The sequence below is a fragment of the Lissotriton vulgaris genome, chromosome 2_1, assembly GCF_964263255.1.
Source record: "Lissotriton vulgaris chromosome 2_1, aLisVul1.2, whole genome shotgun sequence".
NCBI classification, from domain to species: Eukaryota; Metazoa; Chordata; class Amphibia; order Caudata; family Salamandridae; genus Lissotriton; species Lissotriton vulgaris.
In genome coordinates this window covers 1,987,551,672-1,987,571,937 of record NC_141687.1, presented here as the reverse complement: position 1 = coordinate 1,987,571,937, position 20,266 = coordinate 1,987,551,672, and the positions used below count along the sequence as shown (strand labels likewise).

The 20,266-nt window shown below is 46.0% G+C and overlaps 2 protein-coding genes across 3 annotated transcripts in view; one reads left to right on the top strand and one right to left on the bottom strand.

Annotated features, from left to right (window-relative positions):
• The window catches only part of TUBGCP4 (tubulin gamma complex component 4), a 378,854-nt gene that overhangs the window by 204,367 nt on the left and 154,221 nt on the right, over positions 1-20,266 (top strand). For both annotated transcript variants that reach the window (XM_086958209.1, XM_086958210.1), the window contains exons 9-10: positions 1,154-1,278; positions 16,325-16,375. In XM_086958209.1, coding sequence (XP_086814335.1) covers positions 1,154-1,278; positions 16,325-16,375 — 176 coding nt within the window. The remainder of the gene's footprint in view (positions 1-1,153; positions 1,279-16,324; positions 16,376-20,266) is intronic.
• On the bottom strand, positions 4,606-15,450 carry LOC147733611 (uncharacterized). Its single transcript, XM_086959046.1, has 3 exons — positions 15,315-15,450; positions 8,712-9,257; positions 4,606-5,216 (listed from the first exon to the last, which is right to left on the bottom strand). Exons 1-3 carry the CDS (start codon positions 15,448-15,450, stop codon positions 4,606-4,608), a joined length of 1,293 nt encoding a protein of 430 aa, XP_086815172.1.

Here is a 20,266-nt window from a genome sequence, read left to right as displayed (position 1 = left end):
CTTCCTCACAGATCCCTGAGATCTAGTACTGCTTTCCTGGCTACTGTCAATAAAATCAGACGTACCAGATGGGGCGGACGTTCCTTCTCCTGGAATAACGCAAAGGAATGGAACTCTCTGCCCACTCTCCTTCGCAGTGAACCTAGCCTTTTAAAATTTCGGAAGGATCTGAAAACCTACCTGTTCATTTAACTTCTTCCCTTTTATTAGTATGACGGTACTTAGCGCTACGAGGCCTCCGGGTTGTTTGCGCTCTATAAAACCCGATTAATAATAATAATAATAATAATAATAATATATGTTTAAAGCACCAGTACATTATATTTAACATATTGTACAACATTAAGAATACAACAGAAGACTGTTCTTGTGGCGTTCCAGTAGTTAAATGATGTCATGACAATAGGCTTTACACTGCCAGCTGACGAGGTGCAGTATGTGGGCTGACACACTCACAAACTGCAGACAGAGAAGCTGCCATAGAACATAGATTGAAGTTGTGAGGGCACGAGCATAGAGGGCAGTAGGAGGGTTTGTGACTACTGCCCCTTTGTAGCAGCTTTACACTTGTAGTAGTATCTTAGCCTTCGCTCCATCCTCTGTTTGATGGGATGGAGACGTGCGAGTCTACACTTTTGCATAACTTTGTATTCCTAAATGGTAAATAGCCAAACAAAGTAAAGGTACTCAGAAGTGTAAGTGTATTCTAACACATGTTGATTTACTCACATGCAAGTTTGCTTTTGTGACTAGGCCCCTGGGTGCACAATGGACCCTTCAGTATGTTTATTATTTAACCCTTGCATACGCTTTGCACAAGAAGGGTAACATCAGCTATTAATAAGGCATGTGGTCCCCTGTTCATTTGTTGGCAGCCTGGTTTTCTTTTTTTTTCTTTTGTAAGAGTCATGATATTTTTTATCCTTTTTTTTGTGAACTTTAATTTTGTGAATTTCCGATTGAGATAATACTCTTATGTGAAGATGATCTGGTCTAATCAAACTCTTGTAGATGACATTAACTTCCACTTGTGCCATTTTACCTCTAAGAAGTCACATGCAAGCAGAAATTGTCACTCTTTCCCCTTTCACAGCTACTCATTGCTGTCTGTACGTAAGTAAGATTATAAAACTCTCTTTTCTTCCTGTTTCAGGCTCTATCCTAAAACAACAGGAAGATACCTTTGCTGCGGAGTTGCACAGACTAAAACAGCAGCCATATTTCAGCTTGGTGGACTTTGAATCTGTTATAAATCGAATCCGGAGTACTGTTGCAGAGGTAAATACTATTCATTTCCGCTCCCGCCTGCAGGTCTCATTAATAACCTGCTGCGCTTTCTGCACTTCCCCATCGTACCACCTCCACGTGCCACCCATGGAGTGTTGGAGGTTGAACTGACTTCCACCGCATTGTGATAGTACTTTTGGCCATGAGTAGGGCTAGGTCTGTGAAGTGGAGTGGCACTTTCTGCACCTTGGATCGCTGGGTTAGTCCTAGTAGGCAGTTACCTGTTGTGTGCAGCACAGGAATCCCAGGCGCTGAAGCGATCAATGTAGTTCCCTCTGACCAGTAATTGGCTAACACTGGGCAAATATGACCAAACAACAAGAGAGCAACTTGATAAGGAAGAGAACTCCCAAAACAAATTAATGAGACCGGGGAGGAGAAGTTAATAAGAAACAGGTATGTTGGTCTCCACCACCAAAAAGGTCAAAGCAAAAGAAAAAACAAGAAAAGAAAAGAAAAGTTGTGGAGGGAGAAGGCGGAAGTATATAGCCCAAAGTGCTTGTATTGAGTGAAAAAAGGGGGACCCTCAGGCACCTACTCGAGGTAGGTAGCCAGTTGTCTTCATCGGGTTCCTGTTTATTAGTAAGTGATTGATAATCAAGAAACAAGTGCAAGTTAAAATGAGTATTGACTACTCCCCAAATAAATTCTTTTTAATAAGGGGGTAGCTCTAACCCAATTAAAAACAAAGTGAGAAAACGGACATATATGGGATCGTGTAAATTTGGATCCTATGTCCTACAAAGGTCGACATGTTTCAGCTATAGAGCCCCAGTATGGCTCAGCATTCCTCAGGACCAACAAAAAGTCTTACCTTGGTGGTGGTGCACCCTAAGGCACCAAACCAAAACGAGGTAGATGGAAAGAGAATTACAAACTTGTAATAGCTGCACGCAGACGTTCAGGTGCATACACTCAATTATGAGCGTCCTAGATCTGTAAGGAAATTTAAAAACAGAACAATATTCATAATATAAGCATACCATCACTCATAAAAAAAATTAATTTAAGCACCATTTTTTATAGACCCTTACTCCACAACATGCAAGAAAATGTAAAAAGCAAATTCTAGAAAGTGGTTAAACCCAACTTGGTGCCACCCAGAGATTGCAATGATCCCCATTAGCACTATTTCCGCTCTCAACACTTATTCCTTTTCTATAAGTCGAGAAATTCAAACTAAGTGCCCTCTAATCAAGTTTGACGGCACCTTGGATCAAGGTTATCCATAATGACTGGTTCACTTTCCGAACCTATCATACAATTTAGATTGATTTAAAAACAAATAACGAGTTTCCTTTGTGTGAGTGAATTCAAGGTTAAAACTACTAATTCAATGATTAATGTAATATTTATAGTTTCTGCAATTTTTGAGTATGATGAAAAAGATCTTATATACAGAAGCAATATTTTAAGCTTACTTACACAATGGGTCAATGTATCAAGCCTCAAACGGCCATGACAGAACAAATCGTCATGTCAAGGTCTATAGAAAGAAAAGGAAAACGTTTCAGCAACATTATTAATTTTGGCCAAGCTTCACGTTACAACAGCGTTATACTGAACTTCACATTTGCAATGCTGGCCGCCCAAAGGAATGCAAAATGCTCAAACTACCTAAGAATGTTCACAGTGCTGGCGAATTTGCACAACGTTCGAGTTCAGTTGGTAAACATAAACATGAAATTCTTTTGAAACCACGTAGCCTAACGACGCGATGTTATACTTGATGACTAACTTACATGGAGAAGCAAAGCGTTGGGCTTCATAGGCGCGCGGCAGATTGGAAATCTTCACGCCAGCGTCTATGTGGAAGAAACAATAATAGCACTCGTCATTCAAATTACTACCTATCTTCGAACATTTTCTAATTAAGTATTCATGGTTCGTACGAATCAGCGCAGCCTATTCTTGGGGTTAAAAATGCGATGTCCTAAATGTCAGGGTTATTGGGAGGGAGGGGTGAGGGGGGGTGAGCAGACACCAAACCAAATTGAGAGTGTGCAAAAGGCCGCTTTTATTGAAACAGGTGCATATTTACAACAATACAAACCTGGCAACCGCCTAACAAAACTAGTCCTCACTAAATAAGATGTTACCTTACAACCCCAAACGTCAGGCCCGCCCCTAACGCGTCACAAACCCCGCCCCCACCCAGCACAACATAATTACAATTCAAACAATACCAAAACCTGATAATCATTTACATATCATCCCAACCCACCGCCAAACATCACATTGCAAAATTTACCCACCAACAACGTACATTGCCCAAAACCTTGTAACCACCCCACGAAACAACTATTTAAACTTTACAGCCATAGCCCAACTTTATCAAAACCCAACAACCTTCATGTCCCAGCTGACCAAGAACGCCCAAATTCCGCACGGCACCTGTTCCAAGCGACAATGAACAACATTCTGAGTTACCCCATATCCACCTGTTCCGACAAAAGAACCCAAAATTTTGAATATAAATAAATAAATAACGCAAATGGAGAAATAAATAAAAACCTGAAAGAATTAGAGAGCTAACCGATAAAAAGGGGGGGGAGGGAGGGAAAATTTTCAATTAAACTATGAGCTCCCGGCCACCAGGTCATTCAACCTAAAATGGTGGCCGGGAGGCGGAGCCAAGGGGATATATAGCTGGGCTCCCTCAGTAGGAACCGAGGGAGCCCAAAACCAGCCCAAAACCAGCCCAAGGCTGGCGCTCTGGCACAACCCCCCCCCCACTGGCCCCTCCCAATCAGCCCGGGGGTGGGGACCTCCCTGCGGTCGGCTGCCCCCCCCCAAGCCCCCCTTGGGAGGGAGGGGTGAGGGGGGGTGAGCAGACACCAAACCAAATTGAGAGTGTGCAAAAGGCCGCTTTTATTGAAACAGGTGCATATTTACAACAATACAAACCTGGCAACCGCCTAACAAAACTAGTCCTCACTAAATAAGATGTTACCTTACAACCCCAAACGTCAGGCCCGCCCCTAACGCGTCACAAACCCCGCCCCCACCCAGCACAACATAATTACAATTCAAACAATACCAAAACCTGATAATCATTTACATATCATCCCAACCCACCGCCAAACATCACATTGCAAAATTTACCCACCAACAACGTACATTGCCCAAAACCTTGTAACCACCCCACGAAACAACTATTTAAACTTTACAGCCATAGCCCAACTTTATCAAAACCCAACAACCTTCATGTCCCAGCTGACCAAGAACGCCCAAATTCCGCCACCCAGAAAAGAGGGGGAAAGGAATTACCCTCCTCTCTTTCTGCCCCCCAAGACCAACCAACCACGAACCAGAACCTCAACCCAAGAAATTTTGAATCTTCAAACACCTGGAGAGCACCTCTCGCAATTCCAATAGATATAAATCCATGCCTATACGAGATAAGTGAACACCATCGCCGCGAAAGAATTCCACATTGTCATACCGGATGTCCTTATGGGACACCCGCCCAAAACCTAAATCCCTACAAAAACGGGAAACCTCCAGATTCAACTTCCGTCGCGCCTTATCAACCGCCCTAGGCTTGATCGCACCCCTCCAGGTTCTTCTAGGGACCAATTCTGTCCACAAAACATGGCAACCTGCCCATTGCTGACGAATAAGAGAAAGATCCCTCTTCATTGCTCGCAATAAAACCACTCCCTTCACTCCACAAAGGTCATTCTCCCCAAGGTGCAAGAGCAACACGTCAGGACAAACACCTCCCACCAACCAAGAATTCAAGGCTGGGATAAGCTCCCTCCAAATCATACCTCCCTTCCCCTTCCACACAACATTAAAAAGGCGAGAATTAAAACCAAGAGTGGAACCAAAGTAGCTTCTTATAGCTTGATCTTCCGCGCGCCTAATGAAGGAATGTCCCACTATCCAGATCGTCATGACAGTAGAACGGGGGCCGGCCACTGAACCTGAAAAAGAAAAGCAGCATCAAATTCAAGAAAAATTATCAACCGCAGGCGCCACAACAGGATCAGTCCGCACATAGCGCCTAAAACAGTTGGAGGACCAACGCCCTAAAGACATAATGTCCTGCTGCGACCAACCCCTGTTATGAGCTTCTGTTGCTGCTCCAATCCTGAAGGAATGCGTACCATACTGTGTCTCATCCAACCCCAAGAATCGCAGCGCTTTACGCAAAACCATGCGCAGTTGGTACTCCGTCACCCTGGAACCATCCCTATGTCGGAAAACAAGGCCCTCCAAGGCGGCCCCCGAACAGTCCCTCAAACGCCTGGCCCACCTAAAAGGACACGTCTCAGAAGGGGAAGAAGCTTCCAGCCAAATGCCCCTCCCTTTGCTGTGTTGATCGGTTTTTGACCGAGCCAACCAGACGTGCAACCCCGTCTCCAAAAATCGAACATTCTCCCACCCCACCCCAAGAGCAACTTTCGACCCCAGCAACTCAGAAACCCTGAAAGCCCCAAAAAACATCCAAACCATAAGAGTAGAAAACAGACAAACCTCAAACTCATTCAAACAAACTGAGGACAAAACCTGCAAAACTCGGGCTAACGTCTGCCAAGACAAAGGTCGGCGAACCAAACGTTCCCTACCCCTCTCCCTAGACCAGCCCTCCAGCATGCGCTTACCCACCTCCCCAGCCGAAGGAGAATAGCCCCACAGTAATTTGCCCATGAACGCAATACCAGCCAATTTTCCAGCAATCGTCACACGTGTCAGGCCCCTGTCTATCAAGCGAAGAATGAACTGTACCACATCTTCAGATCGTCTCCAGCCCGGAGCACGCCAGTCGGCCCCAGAGTCCAAAAACTCCTTCCATGCCAATTCATACGCTGTCCTAGTGGAAAGTGCGAGCGAACCTACCACCAACTGCAAAACCCTGTCTCGCCTACAGTCCACAGATGTTCTGGCATGCGGGTCGGCGTCCTGTCCGCATCCGAGGCTAGCCCATGGAATCTCTCCCACTGTGAACGAGACAAAGCATCCGCAATGTCATTGTCCACTCCAGGAATGTGTAAGGCCTTAAAACTGATGTCATACGTCAAGCACCCCAACACAAAGACTCGCAAAAGCTTCAAGATGTGAGCATCCCTGGCCGACTGCCGATTGATAACGTCCACTACAGCCTTGTTATCAATGCGAAACAGCACTTTTTTGTGTGCCAACTCCTGACCCCACAGAGTCAACGCCACCACCACCGGGAAAAGCTCAAGGAAGGCAATACTCCTGCCTCCGTTCTTCCACGCAGCAGGCCACTGTTCAGCACACCATCTGCCCTGCCAGTAAAGACCGAAACCATCACTGCCTGCAGCATCTGAAAAAACCTGGACGTCCCAAATCCAATTCTCTTCTCTGTACAAAGGAATGCCATTGAAAGAGTGTAAAAAGGCTACCCACATCCGCAGATCTTCCTTGACACCTGCAGACAAGCGGACATGATGGTGAGGTAAAAACTGACCCGACAGAGCTCTACCCAAACGCCTGCAAAAAGTTCGACCCGCCCTGACCACCCTACAAGCAAAATTAAGATGGCCTAGCAGTACCTGAATTTCCCTCACTGTCACCTTTGCCTTGTTCAACATCACATGTAAGAGGTCCAACATTTTTGCTTTTTTATCCACCGGTAAGCGTGCCTCCATCATGTTAGAGTCAATTTCAATCCCCAAAAAGGACATGGTCGCGCAGGGGCCCATTGTCTTTTCGGGTGCCAAGGGCACACCTAAAAATTCCATCAGAGTTTGAAATGTACGCAAGGCATTCCGGCATGCCGAGGAGTTGGGAGCGCCTACAAAAAAGAAATCATCTAGGTAATGGGTCACAAGCTGGTGTCCTGACGTGTCCGTGAAAAACCATTGGAGAAATGTGCTAAAGGTCTCAAATAGCGCACAGGACATGGAACAACCCATTGGAAGAGCCTTATCAACATACCACTTGCCTTGAAATTGAATCCCCAAGAGATCCCAATCCTCAGGATGTACAGGCAATAAACGAAATGCAGATTTGATGTCACACTTTGCCATTGCCGCACCAGTGCCGGCAGATACAACCAATGCCATGGCCACATCCACTGAAGAATAAGACACAGAAGCGGCCTCACCATCAATGAAATCGTTAACTGATGAGCCCTCCGGCCATGACAAATGCTGTATCAAACGAAACTGCCCAGGCTCTTTTTTAGGAACCACACCAATTGGGGAGACAATAAGATTTTCCAAGGGCCAGTCATCAAAAGGACCCGCCATCCTTCCCTCATGCAATTCCTTATCCAATTTGGCTTGTACCACCTCCGGATGTTCACTTGCTGACAAAAGATTCTTTGACCACCTCCGCAACCGCGGCCCGGTGTAACCAAGACGAAAACCCTCCTGAAAACCACTCAACAACAACTTAGCAGCCTCAACATTCCCATAACCCTTCAGAGCCACAGCCAAGTGAAAAGGATTAACTGGCGTATGAGCCCTTGGGCCCAGTCCCAGAAGTGTTTTTCCCCCCCCTGTTAGGTTGAGGCTGCTGCGCAGGAGCAGGGGCATTGGCTGACTGATGTGACCACTGCCTGCCCCTTGTACCCCGAGGCCCCCAACACTTGGACAGTGGGTGCGTTCTACCACATTGGGAGCATTCGTGTCGAAATTTGCAGTACTCTCTCGGGCAATATCCTCTGTTAAAATCCCAACAGGTCCCATCGGCAGGTTGAACTGACGCAGCTGCACCCACCCCTCCCCGAGTGGGCTTACCCTGAAAGGGCCGTGAAGGTAATGGATAACCACTAGCTGTGAAAACAGTATTACCACCCGCTGATGCCCCCATAGTGTGTTGCCACAGGTCATTATCTAACTCCCCCCATTTCGCCTCAGGATCCCAAGCCATCCGAGCCCGGAATTCCTCATCGTACTGAGACCAGGCATAACCACTACCAGTAATCTGTGCCTTTCTAATCACGTCCATATACTTAAACAGGGCCACACAGCGCTCCGGGAATTTCTCACAGTACACGCTAGCATATATAAGAAATGCCGCAGTCCAATTTTCGATATTCAGAGGAACCTTAGGGCGCTTGGCCAACTCGTACTCCTCCTCCTTAGACCCCTCCTTAGACCTAACTTCCCTATGTAAGAGCTTCAATAATTCCACGTACTCCCCTTTCCAAATCCTCTCCTTAGTGGACAGCATTAAATGAGCGCCCAACGGTTTTGTGACGCCCATGTAAGGCAATTTCTTTATTTTAAGCTCCTTGCTTTGTGGTGGATCCTTACCTACCTCCACGGGCTCCGTAACAGTCCCGGAATCCACCTTAGAACCCGCACCCCCGTCACCCGTGCCCACCCCCTGATCCTTAACATAACGACCCTTGTGGAGTTTAAGATCCACACCCTCTGCAGAAGGATCCCCCCCCGTACCAACAGAAACCATCAACGGCTTGTCCCGTGTGCCAGCAAGCTCACCTGGATTCAATAAGGGCAGTTGGGCCGGCCTCTCTCTCCATGTCATCTGTCCAACATCGTCGCCTGACCGAGGAACCCTCACCGCGGGGCCGCTCTCCCGGGTTGGTCTGGAGACTGTAGTTCTCGGACGCACCACCACCGGTGCCTGCAAAACATCATCAGAAGCGTGAAAAAGCCCCCCCCTTGCACCCTCAGCACGTATCTCGCCCTCCTCAGGGCTCTCCTCATCGTAATCCAAAACCAAAGATTCCTCCAACCTAGGAGGGGCCACCACTTTTGACGGACTTCTGAAACCAACCTGGGCCTTACCAGCCCTTACGGACACCTCAGACGGGGGAGCCGACTGAACCCGCCTGTACTCCCCCAGACTTTGACCAGTTTTAGACAGTTTAACCAACGATGAATCCCTTCGTTGATGAGAAGAAACACTGGGGGCCAGCGAAGACGCGCCGGTCCTGCTTCTGCCAACCCCGCCGACATCCAAAGAACCTGACAATGGGGCCAGCGAGGACGCGCCTGGTCCGCTTCTGCCAACCCCACCTATACCTGTAGAAAGAGAAGTTGGGGCCAGCGAGGACGCGCCCGACCTGCTTCTGCTGACCGCGCCGAGATCCAGAGAGGAGGACGTTGGGGCCAACGAGGTCGCGCCTGACCTGCTTACGTTGACCGCGCCGGGGTCCCTCGCCGGTACGGGGTATGCCGCGCCAGGCTCCACCCTCCCTTCTCCTCGGTGCAAGCGGGCCGCACTCCACCCTACCAAGTCAGCCTCTCCACGACGCTCTCCGACCTGCAATGAAAAAGGCTGAACTGATGTGCCGGGACCCTTACTACCAGAACGGCCAAAACTGCCAAAACCACTAGCCATACAAAAACTAGAATCCTGAAACTGCACCGGACCAACCTCCCGAGAAACAGACTTCCTTGAGAGAACCGACAGCCCCCCACGAGGAGGGGAAGGATCCACGTCCTCATCACCACTACTCCAGTCCAACAACTCCTGCACAATCTTAGACGCAGACCCCAACGCCCGTCCACCCTGCCCCTTCTGCTGAACATCAGAGCGGGGCTGTTCCATCCTCCCAAGCGATCTGCCCCTGACAGGTAACCCTGGAAAACTCAAAGTGCCCCCAAAACCACTCCGCATATCAGTCCCCTGGAGGGGCTCAACCCTGCTTGCATCACGAACTCCCTCTGCCCATGAAGGAAAAACATCCAAACCCTCCCAAGACCTAGCACCCACCTGCCTATCACCACTGCCATGAACAGAAGGACAAACCCCAATTCCCCCCGCAGGATCCATAAACCCCCCACTCGACTCAGAAACAACAGCAGTGCTAGACAACATACCAACACCAGTCTCCTGACCTTGCAACACAGCCTTCTCCCTCCTCTCAACCTGCGCCCATTCCCCCTCCCCCACAGAACCACTGAGCACTGAATAAACCTCCCCACGATCAGATACAGGGGGGGAAAACAACAGGGGACTATAAGGTACAAAAACCTCCCCTGCCCTTAACTGTCCAGGCTGAGTCTCAACACCTTCAGGCAAAAGCGGCCCAGAAACCCGAGCTGGCGTATACACTCTGTCACTCCCAAGCCCCCTGCCAGCCACAGGCAAATCCGCCTCCCGACTAGTACCAATTGCCCCCAAAACCGAGCGTTCCAAAGCTACAGCAGTCGGTACTGCCGACGGTAAAATATCTTCAACATTGGCGCGCTGCGCACTCGCTTCAAAATGCGCATGCGCGCCAACCGCCGTCACCGCATCCACCAATTCCTCGGCCTGACCGACGGAGACAGAAGCGGAACGCTTTCTGCCTCCCCGCTTGACGGCCCGCTTGCCCCTGGCAGCGGGGACCGAAAGCGAACGTTGCGGCGGCCCCACTGGAAGCGGCGGAGCCGAAGCCTCACCCTCCTCTAAACCCGCCTCCCGCCGAACAGCCGCCACAAAATCCACATGCGCCACACTTCCAGGGGCCGCCTTTCTAGCACGCTGGCGGCCCCTGTCACTTACCCCTTCCCGGCGGGATTTCTTTGGCGACGCGCAAGCCGCGACCACTGCAGCAACCCGAGCCGAGGCCTGTCGCCGAGGACGCGACGGCCCAGTCACATCCCCCAGAACCAAGTCCAGGCGTCCCGCTTCGCTCAAGAGGCGGATCGCCTCCAAAACACGATAATCCTCGCCAGACATGACAAAGTCGGAATGTAAAACACCACACGAAAATTTCAAAATTTTCAATTAAACTATGAGCTCCCGGCCACCAGGTCATTCAACCTAAAATGGTGGCCGGGAGGCGGAGCCAAGGGGATATATAGCTGGGCTCCCTCAGTAGGAACCGAGGGAGCCCAAAACCAGCCCAAAACCAGCCCAAGGCTGGCGCTCTGGCACAACCCCCCCCCCACTGGCCCCTCCCAATCAGCCCGGGGGTGGGGACCTCCCTGCGGTCGGCTGCCCCCCCCCAAGCCCCCCTTGGACACGATGTAACTAACAGCACTTGCATTTCTGCTGACGGCTCCCCACAGCAAACCTAACGCTGTCTCTTCCGTGGCCCGGAACACCGAGAGAAGCTGGAAATGGGAGGTTTAAAGGTCGTGAACGGACTACATTAGTCACCTGGGCCAACTTTGATTGGATAGCGATCACGTGCCTCGCCCCAGACTCCGTGTACTTAAAGGTATACCCACAGCTAGTAAGCAAAGTGCTGTTTTTTTATATAAAAAAACTGTTACAATTATAATCCAAAACTTTATCCCATTCACAAACCCGCCCTGACGAGTGAACACAGGGAAAATCCCGTTGGTGTAAATGTCTTTGAATACTTCCAAATTAAGTCGCTATCGTACAACAGACCAAAGACTACTATAAGACAGTCCATGTCGAAATAGCATTTTCGACATGGACTGTCTTATAGTTTCTATAGACCTTGACATGACGATTTGTTCTGTCATGGCCGTTTGAGGCTTGATACATTGACCCATTGTGTAAGTAAGCTTAAAATATTGCTTCTGTGTATAAGATCTTTTTCATCAAACTCAAGAATTGCAGAAACTATAAATATTACATTAATCATTGAATTAGTAGTTTTAACCTTGAATTCACTCACACAAAGGAAACTCGTTATTTGTTTTTAAATCAATCTAAATTGTATGATAGGTTCGGAAAGTGAACCAGTCATTATGGATAACCTTGATCCAAGGTGCCGTCAAACTTGATTAGAGGGCACTTAGTTTGAATTTCTCGACTTATAGAAAAGGAATAAGTGTTGAGAGTGGAAATAGTGCTAATGGTGATCATTGCAATCTCTGGGTAGCACCAAGTTGGGTTTAACCACTTTCTAGAATTTGCTTTTTACATTTTCTTGCATGTTGTGGAGTAGGGGTCTATAAAAAATGGTGCTTAAATTTAATTTTTTATGAGTGATGGTATGCTTATATTATGAATATTGTTCGGTTTTTAAATTTCCTTACAGATCTAGGACGCTCATAATTGAGTGTATGCACCTGAACGTCTGCGTGCAGCTATTACAAGTTTGTAATTCTCTTTCCATCTACCTGGTTTTGGTTTGGTGCCTTAGGGTGCACCACCACCAAGGTAAGACTTTTTGTTGGTCCTGAGGAATGCTGAGCCATACTGGGGCTCTATAGCTGAAACATGTCGACCTTTGTAGGACATAGGATCCAAATTTACACGATCCCATATATGCCCGTTTTCTCACTTTGTTTTTAATTGGGTTAGAGCTACCCCCTTATTAAAAAGAATTTATTTGGGGAGTAGTCAATACTCATTTTAACTTGCACTTGTTTCTTGATTATCAATCACTTACTAATAAACAGGAACCCGATGAAGACAACTGGCTACCTACCTCGAGTAGGTGCCTGAGGGTCCGTCCCCCTTTTTTCACTCAATACAAGCACTTTGGGCTATATACTTCCGCCTTCCCCCTCCACAACTTTTCTTTTCTTTTCTTGTTTTTTCTTTTGCTTTGACCTTTTTGGTGGTGGATACCAACATACCTGTTTCTTATTAACTTCTCCTCCCCGGGTCTCATTAATTTGTTTTGGGAGTTCTCTTCCTTATCAAGTTGCTCTCTTGTTGTTTGGTCATATTTAACCTATGGGGTATGAGAGTATTCTATATTACCCTTTCTCTTTCGTTGTTTATATATAACACTGGGCAAAGCCATAGCATGTGAAGCAAGTCTACCTCCTCTAGTTTGCACCTGGGACAGCGGTGTTGCGTGATTGGGAACATGCGTTGTAGTCGGAGTGGGGTGAGATATGCCCTATGTACTACCATGTATTGGATTAACTTAAATTTTGAGTTCCAAGGGATTTTTTTGGGGTATTCTAAAATCATGCACCATTCCTTGTCTGACAGCTCTTTGTCAAGATCCGTTGACCTTTTATTACGCATGTCCGTCAGAGGGGTGCCAGTATGTGTTTTGATGCCTCTGTACAGCCATTTAGTGAGGTGTCGTCCTTCTCTCATTAGGTAGGTCATATGGACCAACTTGTGTTGCGCAGGTGCTTCCCTGTGCGGGCCCAATGTTTTTTTAACATATTGAACAATCACAGCATGTCGGAGACCCCGTTGTGTCTGGTAAATTTCCCATGGTCCATGAGGGTGCCCTCATTAAACAGGGCGCCAACTGTAGTGACACCACTCTCAGACCAGGCAAGAAGTCTCCGCTTGGTGAGTAGGCCAGTTGGTGCAGGGATGCCCAGGAGCGGCGTATTGTCAGAGTATGGAGGGCAGCGGCGCACGTATTGAAGGGATTTTTTCCAAACATGAGCGCAGTGCGAAGGAGAGGCTGGGGGTTAAAGTGGCACGCAGTAGCAATAATATGTGTAGCTCCCCTCTGTCAATTGCAGCTGTTGTGTAATCTATTTTGTGCAGATTACACCCTGCCAGCCAGTATGACAGCCATTACAGTTGGCCTGCGTAGCAGTAGGCGCGTAAATCTGGTGCACCCAGGCCACCTTTGTCCTAATCTAATAGTACCTTAGCTAGCCCCACCCTGCGGAGGCCCTTGCCCCATATCAAGACAATGTCGTGTCCAGCGATTTGAGTGTGGGAGTCGGGATCACCACTGGCAAGTTGGTAAAGTAGTATAGCAGGCGGGGTAGGACCTCCATTTTTGAGATCGCCACCCTGCCCATCACAGAGAGCGGTAGTAAGGCCCAGAATGTTACCTGTGACCAAAATGCCTGGATAGCCTTATTGAGATAACCTTCTATAATATCCGAAGCGGTTCTATAAATTTGTATGCCCAAATATTTAAACGTGTGAGTGGCGACTGTTAGGGAGTGTTGCCCAAATTGGATCGCTTCTGGACGTATCCAGTGGTGGGAGAAAAAGGTGTAAGATTTATTCTCAGTCCTGAGAGTTGTGCAAAGTCAGTAAAGATGTCCGGCAACGGTGTTAGTTCTTCGGTCAGGTCATTGGCGTGCATTATGATGTCATCTGCATAGGCGGAGTGGCTTTTCCCAGTTTTATACCCTTCTGCACTGCCAGCAGCCTTAGTTTAAGGGCCAACAGCACTAGGGCCAGCACAAATAGTAAGGGGGACAACGGACAGCCCTGGCGGGTGCCCCTGCCAATTGGATATTCACGCGAGATGTGTATCCCGGTGCGAGCCCTCGCAGTGGGGGATGAGTACAATATCTTAATCCGTTTCAAATAATCTGGGTTTACCCCAAATTTTTCAAGTACCTGAATAATCTATTCCCACCTAAGGGTGTTGAAAGGCTGTTTCAAGTCAAGTGTTATGCATCCCGCGTTATGATTGTCCGGTGGCGTTGATGTTATGACATAATATAGTCTCCGGATATTGAGAGGGGTGCTTCGCGCTGGTACAAAGCCGCATTGGTCGGGGTGGATTAACCTATGCAGGTAGGGAAGTAACCGGCACAAGAGTACTTTGCTCAATATTTTATATTCTGTTGTGAGTAGGGACAGGGGTCTCTATCCCGAGATACCTGTTGCAGTAGGGCCTGGTTTGGGGAGGTACATCACCAACTATAGTACCTAAAGTTAATGTTCGGTTAGTACTGCAAACAGAATAAACTGTTTCAGAGTTGTCAAGAGAGGGGGCACAGTTGAACAATGGAACTGAATAGATGTCACATAAAAACCTGGTTATAGGGGTACCACTGCTGGTGACTACTATTCTGATCATCTATGGGTGGTTGTGGTTCAGAGAGCTGGCATGACTTCCACCGAGGTGCTAACAGAAAATTCCCAGGCTAATCATTTATCTTTGCCTGGTCATTTGAAAGGTGTTTTTATCAAAATTTGGAAGGGAACGCAGTAACTTGAGAGGCACCTTAGACTTTCCGGCTTAGAGAGTGGACCAGTGACTCACTTGCCTGAGAACAGAATTAATTAATTGCATCGTCGTCCAAGTCGGGGTTCTTAACACCCCAAGAGTGGAAAATGGTGGGTTTCTACTGTGTTGGGTAACTAGGGCAGCCTTGTGACTACTGTATAGTATCTGTCAATATCTATATTCTTATGTTATTTTCTATCTCTGGAGCTCTCTATCTTCTGCTACTCTCTTGGCTCTACCCTTTTCATGTTTTGCTCCTCAGCTGTCTACTTACTATGTTTGTTCTTGTTTCTTGATATTTCAACTTTCTCTTCTTTCATCCTCCAGGAATCTCCATCATTTCTCAGCATTTTCACCTTGTCTGTTATCTCACCTGCCGCCAGCCTATATTTTTGTAATGTCCTCCGCATTCTGTGTCGCATCCTATTCCGTGTTTCTGTCTCTTTCTTTTTTGTCAGCGGTTTTCCTCTCTCAATCTTACTGCGACTCTTCCCTCAGATTTTGTTCTTTATTCTTAGAAAGATCAGTTTGGCATGTAGAACCCTGTCCCTCGCAGAATTGCAAATAGCTGTTTGTCAAATATTTATCTGGGCATCCAGCGAAGAGGAAGACGGTGTAAAGGTGCATTGCAGTTTATCAAGGAAATGTGTGTGAAGCTTAGCTGAATATGGCAAAACAAGGCAGCCAGTAGTTGTCATCCAAAGTTTTGGGCTCGTTTACTAAAAAGAGAAACATTTGATTTTTAATAATCATATCATCCACTTTAAGACAAAATAAAAAAAATAGCATTAGAAAAGTAACACATTTATCTGTGACAGAAGCTAGGGTTTGGGGTACAATGCATGTGTGTGTTGAAAAGGTGTCAAAGATGGTATATAATAACTTACACTTTTCCAGATAAGCCATCTTCCATCCTGACTATTTTCATAGGAATTTGAATTGGTTAAAGAATGACATTTAGGAATATATTTCGTAACTCATCTGTGGTGTGACAAGGATGCTGTAGGCCTCAATGCAGGAAACGGAAATGCCCCCATTGTCATGGTGTGGTAGCAAAAAATGGCATCAACTGGTGTGCAATGGACACCGGAGCCCTGGCGCCACGGCACATACGCCACCCATTGATAGCTACCCCATAGCTCATATAGTGCATTAAGTAGGAAAGTATTTAAACTAGATTTCATTTTATTAATGGTATTTCGAGTCAACAGTCAGTACTGGAGTTTGACCTGGTGTTCTATGCATTCCTGTAATACAGCCTTTTGTTTGAATTCTTCTCTATAGCATCTTTGGAAGCTTATGGTGGAAGAATCTGACTTGCTGGGGCAATTAAAGGTTAGTATGGAAGTTTTTCAAATTTGTAATGATTTAAATTGTTGTACAGTCTGTTGTTTGTCCTACTGTATTACTAGGTGCTTCCTTCTCCTAATTCTTGGAGGATAGCTTACTGTATGTTGCTGCCTCCTTGACAAGCTGCACAACCGGTCACACTGTGTCCACTATGTTTGACCTCCTGTTGTAGTAAAAGCAAGGTCTACATTACACATATAAATGTAACATGTAAATCTTCAGAAGACAAACTGCTGTCAGGCAAAAATGACTACTTAAAAAAAAAAAAATCACCACCTTCTAAGTGAACTATGATTAACAAATGTAAAATCGAGCGCTTACAACGGTATTTACCTGTTTTTCGCTCAACAAGAATTCAGAAGAGGATTCCTGGTAGGTATAAACCCATGTATATGTGCGGACATTTCTGCAACGAGTTCTGAGTACCCTGCTCTGATAAATATGACTCGGGTGGAAGGAAAACCAATGTTCCAAGGCATAATTGGCATGGAAGTTTTTCCACATTGACAAATGTACGTTTGTGGGCATTCACAAACTCTTCTTATTATCCTTTCTACCCTGGAAAGGGTCAGAATTTTACTCCAGGTTAGGTCTGTAGTAAGTCCCTTTCTGAGGTGGGAAGGGGATTAAATCACTCCTGTAGTTGGTTGGGAATGGGTTTCTACACAGGGATTTACTTTTCCTGACAGGGTAGAACACAAAAACATGTGTTTGCTAAGTCAGGGTGTTAAACTCCGCTCCGCTTGTGGAGTTTGTGGAGAATTCCACACACTGTGTTAAGCGGACCTCGCAGAGTTCCGAAAAAACCGCGGAGTGGAGTTATTTTCCTCACTCGTGTTTGTCAACGTCGAGTTGGCGGGCACGAGCCAGGAAAATCCACCTCACAGCGAAGTTTTTCAACGCAGGCGGTCAGATTTCTCATTGCGAGAGGTCACGTATGCTCGAGACTGCATGCATTGAAAAGCTGTACTTTTGCATTGAGAAAGCTCCAGCTCGAATAAAAACCTACTTGAACTGCTGTGCATGGTGCAGTTTGCGATAATTGCACAGTGCAGGCAAGCACCTGGCACTGGAAGTCACCGTGAACAGTATTTATCCAACGCACTCCTCCGCTTGCGGAGTTTATTTTGCACTTCGTGGACTTCCGCGTAGCAGAACTCCACCCAGGCTTAGTGTTTGTACAGGGCATCCGTTTCCCGCCATGTGCAGTTCTCCTTTAAGGATCCTGATAGGTTTGTCACATAACATTTTCAGAAGTCTGCCTGGAAACCTGCATCAGACGAAGTTTTCCAGGAATATTTTTGTGAACGTTTGTAAATTTCAGAAAGTTGGAAAACTATATCCAGGCGAAGGCAGAGATCACTGCCCGTAATTCTCCAACTTTATTTGTAAATTGTCTTCTATTCTGTTTTACAGTTCCCTTTTCTTTCCTTGAAAGGGACTCAACTTTTAAAACCGGGTGAATTAGAACAATTGAAAAATTGTTATTCCTTCTTTATTTCTCAAATTGTTCACTGACTGCAAAGTTACATTATTACTCATGTTTAGTTACATAGTTACGTTTGAGAGATAAGTTAATGTCCATCAAGTTCGACTTCATGTGGCAGTAGTTGCATATCTACTCTTAAGTTCAGAAAACATCAAAATGCAAACTTTACTAGTTATTTTGCAATTCCCTACTCAGGCTTTTTAAGCATTGCACCTCTCAGTCCATACCTTGCATGTCAGTTTTAATATAACATTAGATTGTAGAATAACATGTTGCACGTATTGGTCTTTGTATTGGCATACCATGCAGCTTCCAGTGGTGTGTTTCGGTAGTGCTGTGTAGAACCTATTTGAACTAGGTGCAAGACGAAGCTTGATTGAATCTGTGCTTTATTCCGTGTCGTGCAAGACAGTTCCTGGGTTGCAGTCAGTGTTTTATGATTTGGTACAAGCCGAAACTTGCATACACGGTTCTCCAGTTTAATATGGGGTAATACAGAACCCTTTTGCCTGGGTGGTAGAGTGCATGACTATAGTGTGGACCCTATTGGAAACGTATGTTTTCTGTGTGGGGTTACGAGAGTTCCTGCAGATTTATTACTGCAGCTTGAAATGTATGCTTGATTGTTATGAAAAAGAATGTGATATCTAGTATTTTGCATTAGACTGAATACATAACTCATGGACCCTGTGTGTAGTGTATCTCCAGGTTGGACATGTCCAATTGTGATGAAAACAGGAGTGTGCATGCATCGTTGCCTTGTCTCATTCGGTGACTGCTGAGGGTGGCAAACCTGGGCCTGTCACTCAGAAAGGAAGACTTGGCCCACTGTGTTAAGCCATGGGCGCAGAAATTCCTTCACAGTATGCACCTCTGCCTCAAGGGATATAAATCCTAACCAAGAGCAGCCTCCTAGGATATTTAAAGGAGTCCCATCTCCTCACTACAGTGTCTAGGTCCCCTCCCTCTAGCTATAGGAATGTGAGAAATACATTTAATCTTTCTGGAAGCCCAGTCCTTGCCCACCATCTGTGCAAGGGCAGGTTAAGCCAGGGTCATCGAAACTTGATTCCACTAGTCTTCATTATTCTGACTCATTCACAGACCAGGCATGTACCAAACATGCCACACCCACCAGCATTTTGAGCACCCACGTAGGATGTTAGTGCAAGAAACGGTGTAAGTGCATAGATGTAGAACTTTACACATGTGTGCCATTGGCTTCCCCCTCATCCAGATACGGTCTGTCTACATCACTGATCCTGATTCTGTATGCTGCTCTATATGATGAACCCAGTGAGGGGGGACAGTAGTCCTTGCTCTCAATTGAAGGTGATCCAGCGCTCCGATTGAAAAACTGTCTCACAAATACTATTTATCACCTCAATACTCACCATACACCTTTAAACACATATACAGGCCCATAACACCAATGAGACAATTTTTGAGCAACTGAATCAAGTGATTTGATTTATAATCTATTCACATAATATTGACACTAATATGTACAACTGCAGTTTATTCTTCATTATCATGATTTAAAATCAATTTTTAGCTAAAAATCAAAGCACTATGGTTGATGGATCAACTAATGGAAACTAGACCATGAATAAACAAGACCAGCTTGTCACATCAAATCTAATTTTATTTACTTTATTTTCATAAAGAAAGAGAATTTTACGTTTCAGAATTTTTATTTCATAAGCAAATAAGAAAGCAGCATTTAAATAAAGAAATTAAATTAGAACTGACATTTCAAAGCAAGCTCAGAAACTTGAAGTATTACCAAAATAACGGTTTCCATTCCCTGAATCTATTTTCCCTGTCTCAATCTCACTTTACCTAGAAAAGAATAAATCATTAAAAGTCTCCTGTCCTTACATGCGCCAAAGGTCCATCAGCATGACACACCACTCAGGAATTGGAAAGTAAGAGTTTTTTCCCTGCTCATGGTGTCATAATTTATACCTTTCTCTCTAGCTAAACTTTCTACATTTTACATTCTTTTATAGGAATCCAAGCTTTTCCTTGGCTGTCCCGTGTCAGTCCACGACAAAATTCATTAGGTCATTCGACTCTTGACCAAAATCCAGGCTTCATATAAGGCCCATTGTATTTCATTTCCACATCCTCGATTTCCTCAAGAATTATACTTTATTCGAGCCTAGGACGTTGATTCCTAACCTTGGCAGTCATATCAAATTGCTGTCCTTGGCTGGCCTCCGTGAACACGATCAACACGTCAAAGGAATCGCTCTTTATTTCATAACTACTTTGCAGCAAAATTCTTCACAGCTGCGCATGTGCAAGAAATCACTCTGGACAAGCTTTCGTGTCAGCAGCTCTTTCGGCCATATTTCTGCACCAACTTTTAGGCCTCACTTCGG

Excerpts from the sequence above, each read along its gene's own strand:
- LOC147733611 (XM_086959046.1), bottom strand. The coding sequence starts at position 15,450 with ATGCGGAGGACATTACAAAAATATAGGCTGGCGGCAGGTGAGATAACA. Across the intron at positions 9,258-15,314 it reads AAGAAACAAGAACAAACATA|GTATAGGTGGGGTTGGCAGA; the intron begins GTAAGTAGACAG and ends CTCTTTCTACAG. Across the intron at positions 5,217-8,711 it reads ACTGCCCTTATTGAATCCAG|GTTCAGTGGCCGGCCCCCGT; the intron begins GTGAGCTTGCTG and ends TTTCTTTTTCAG.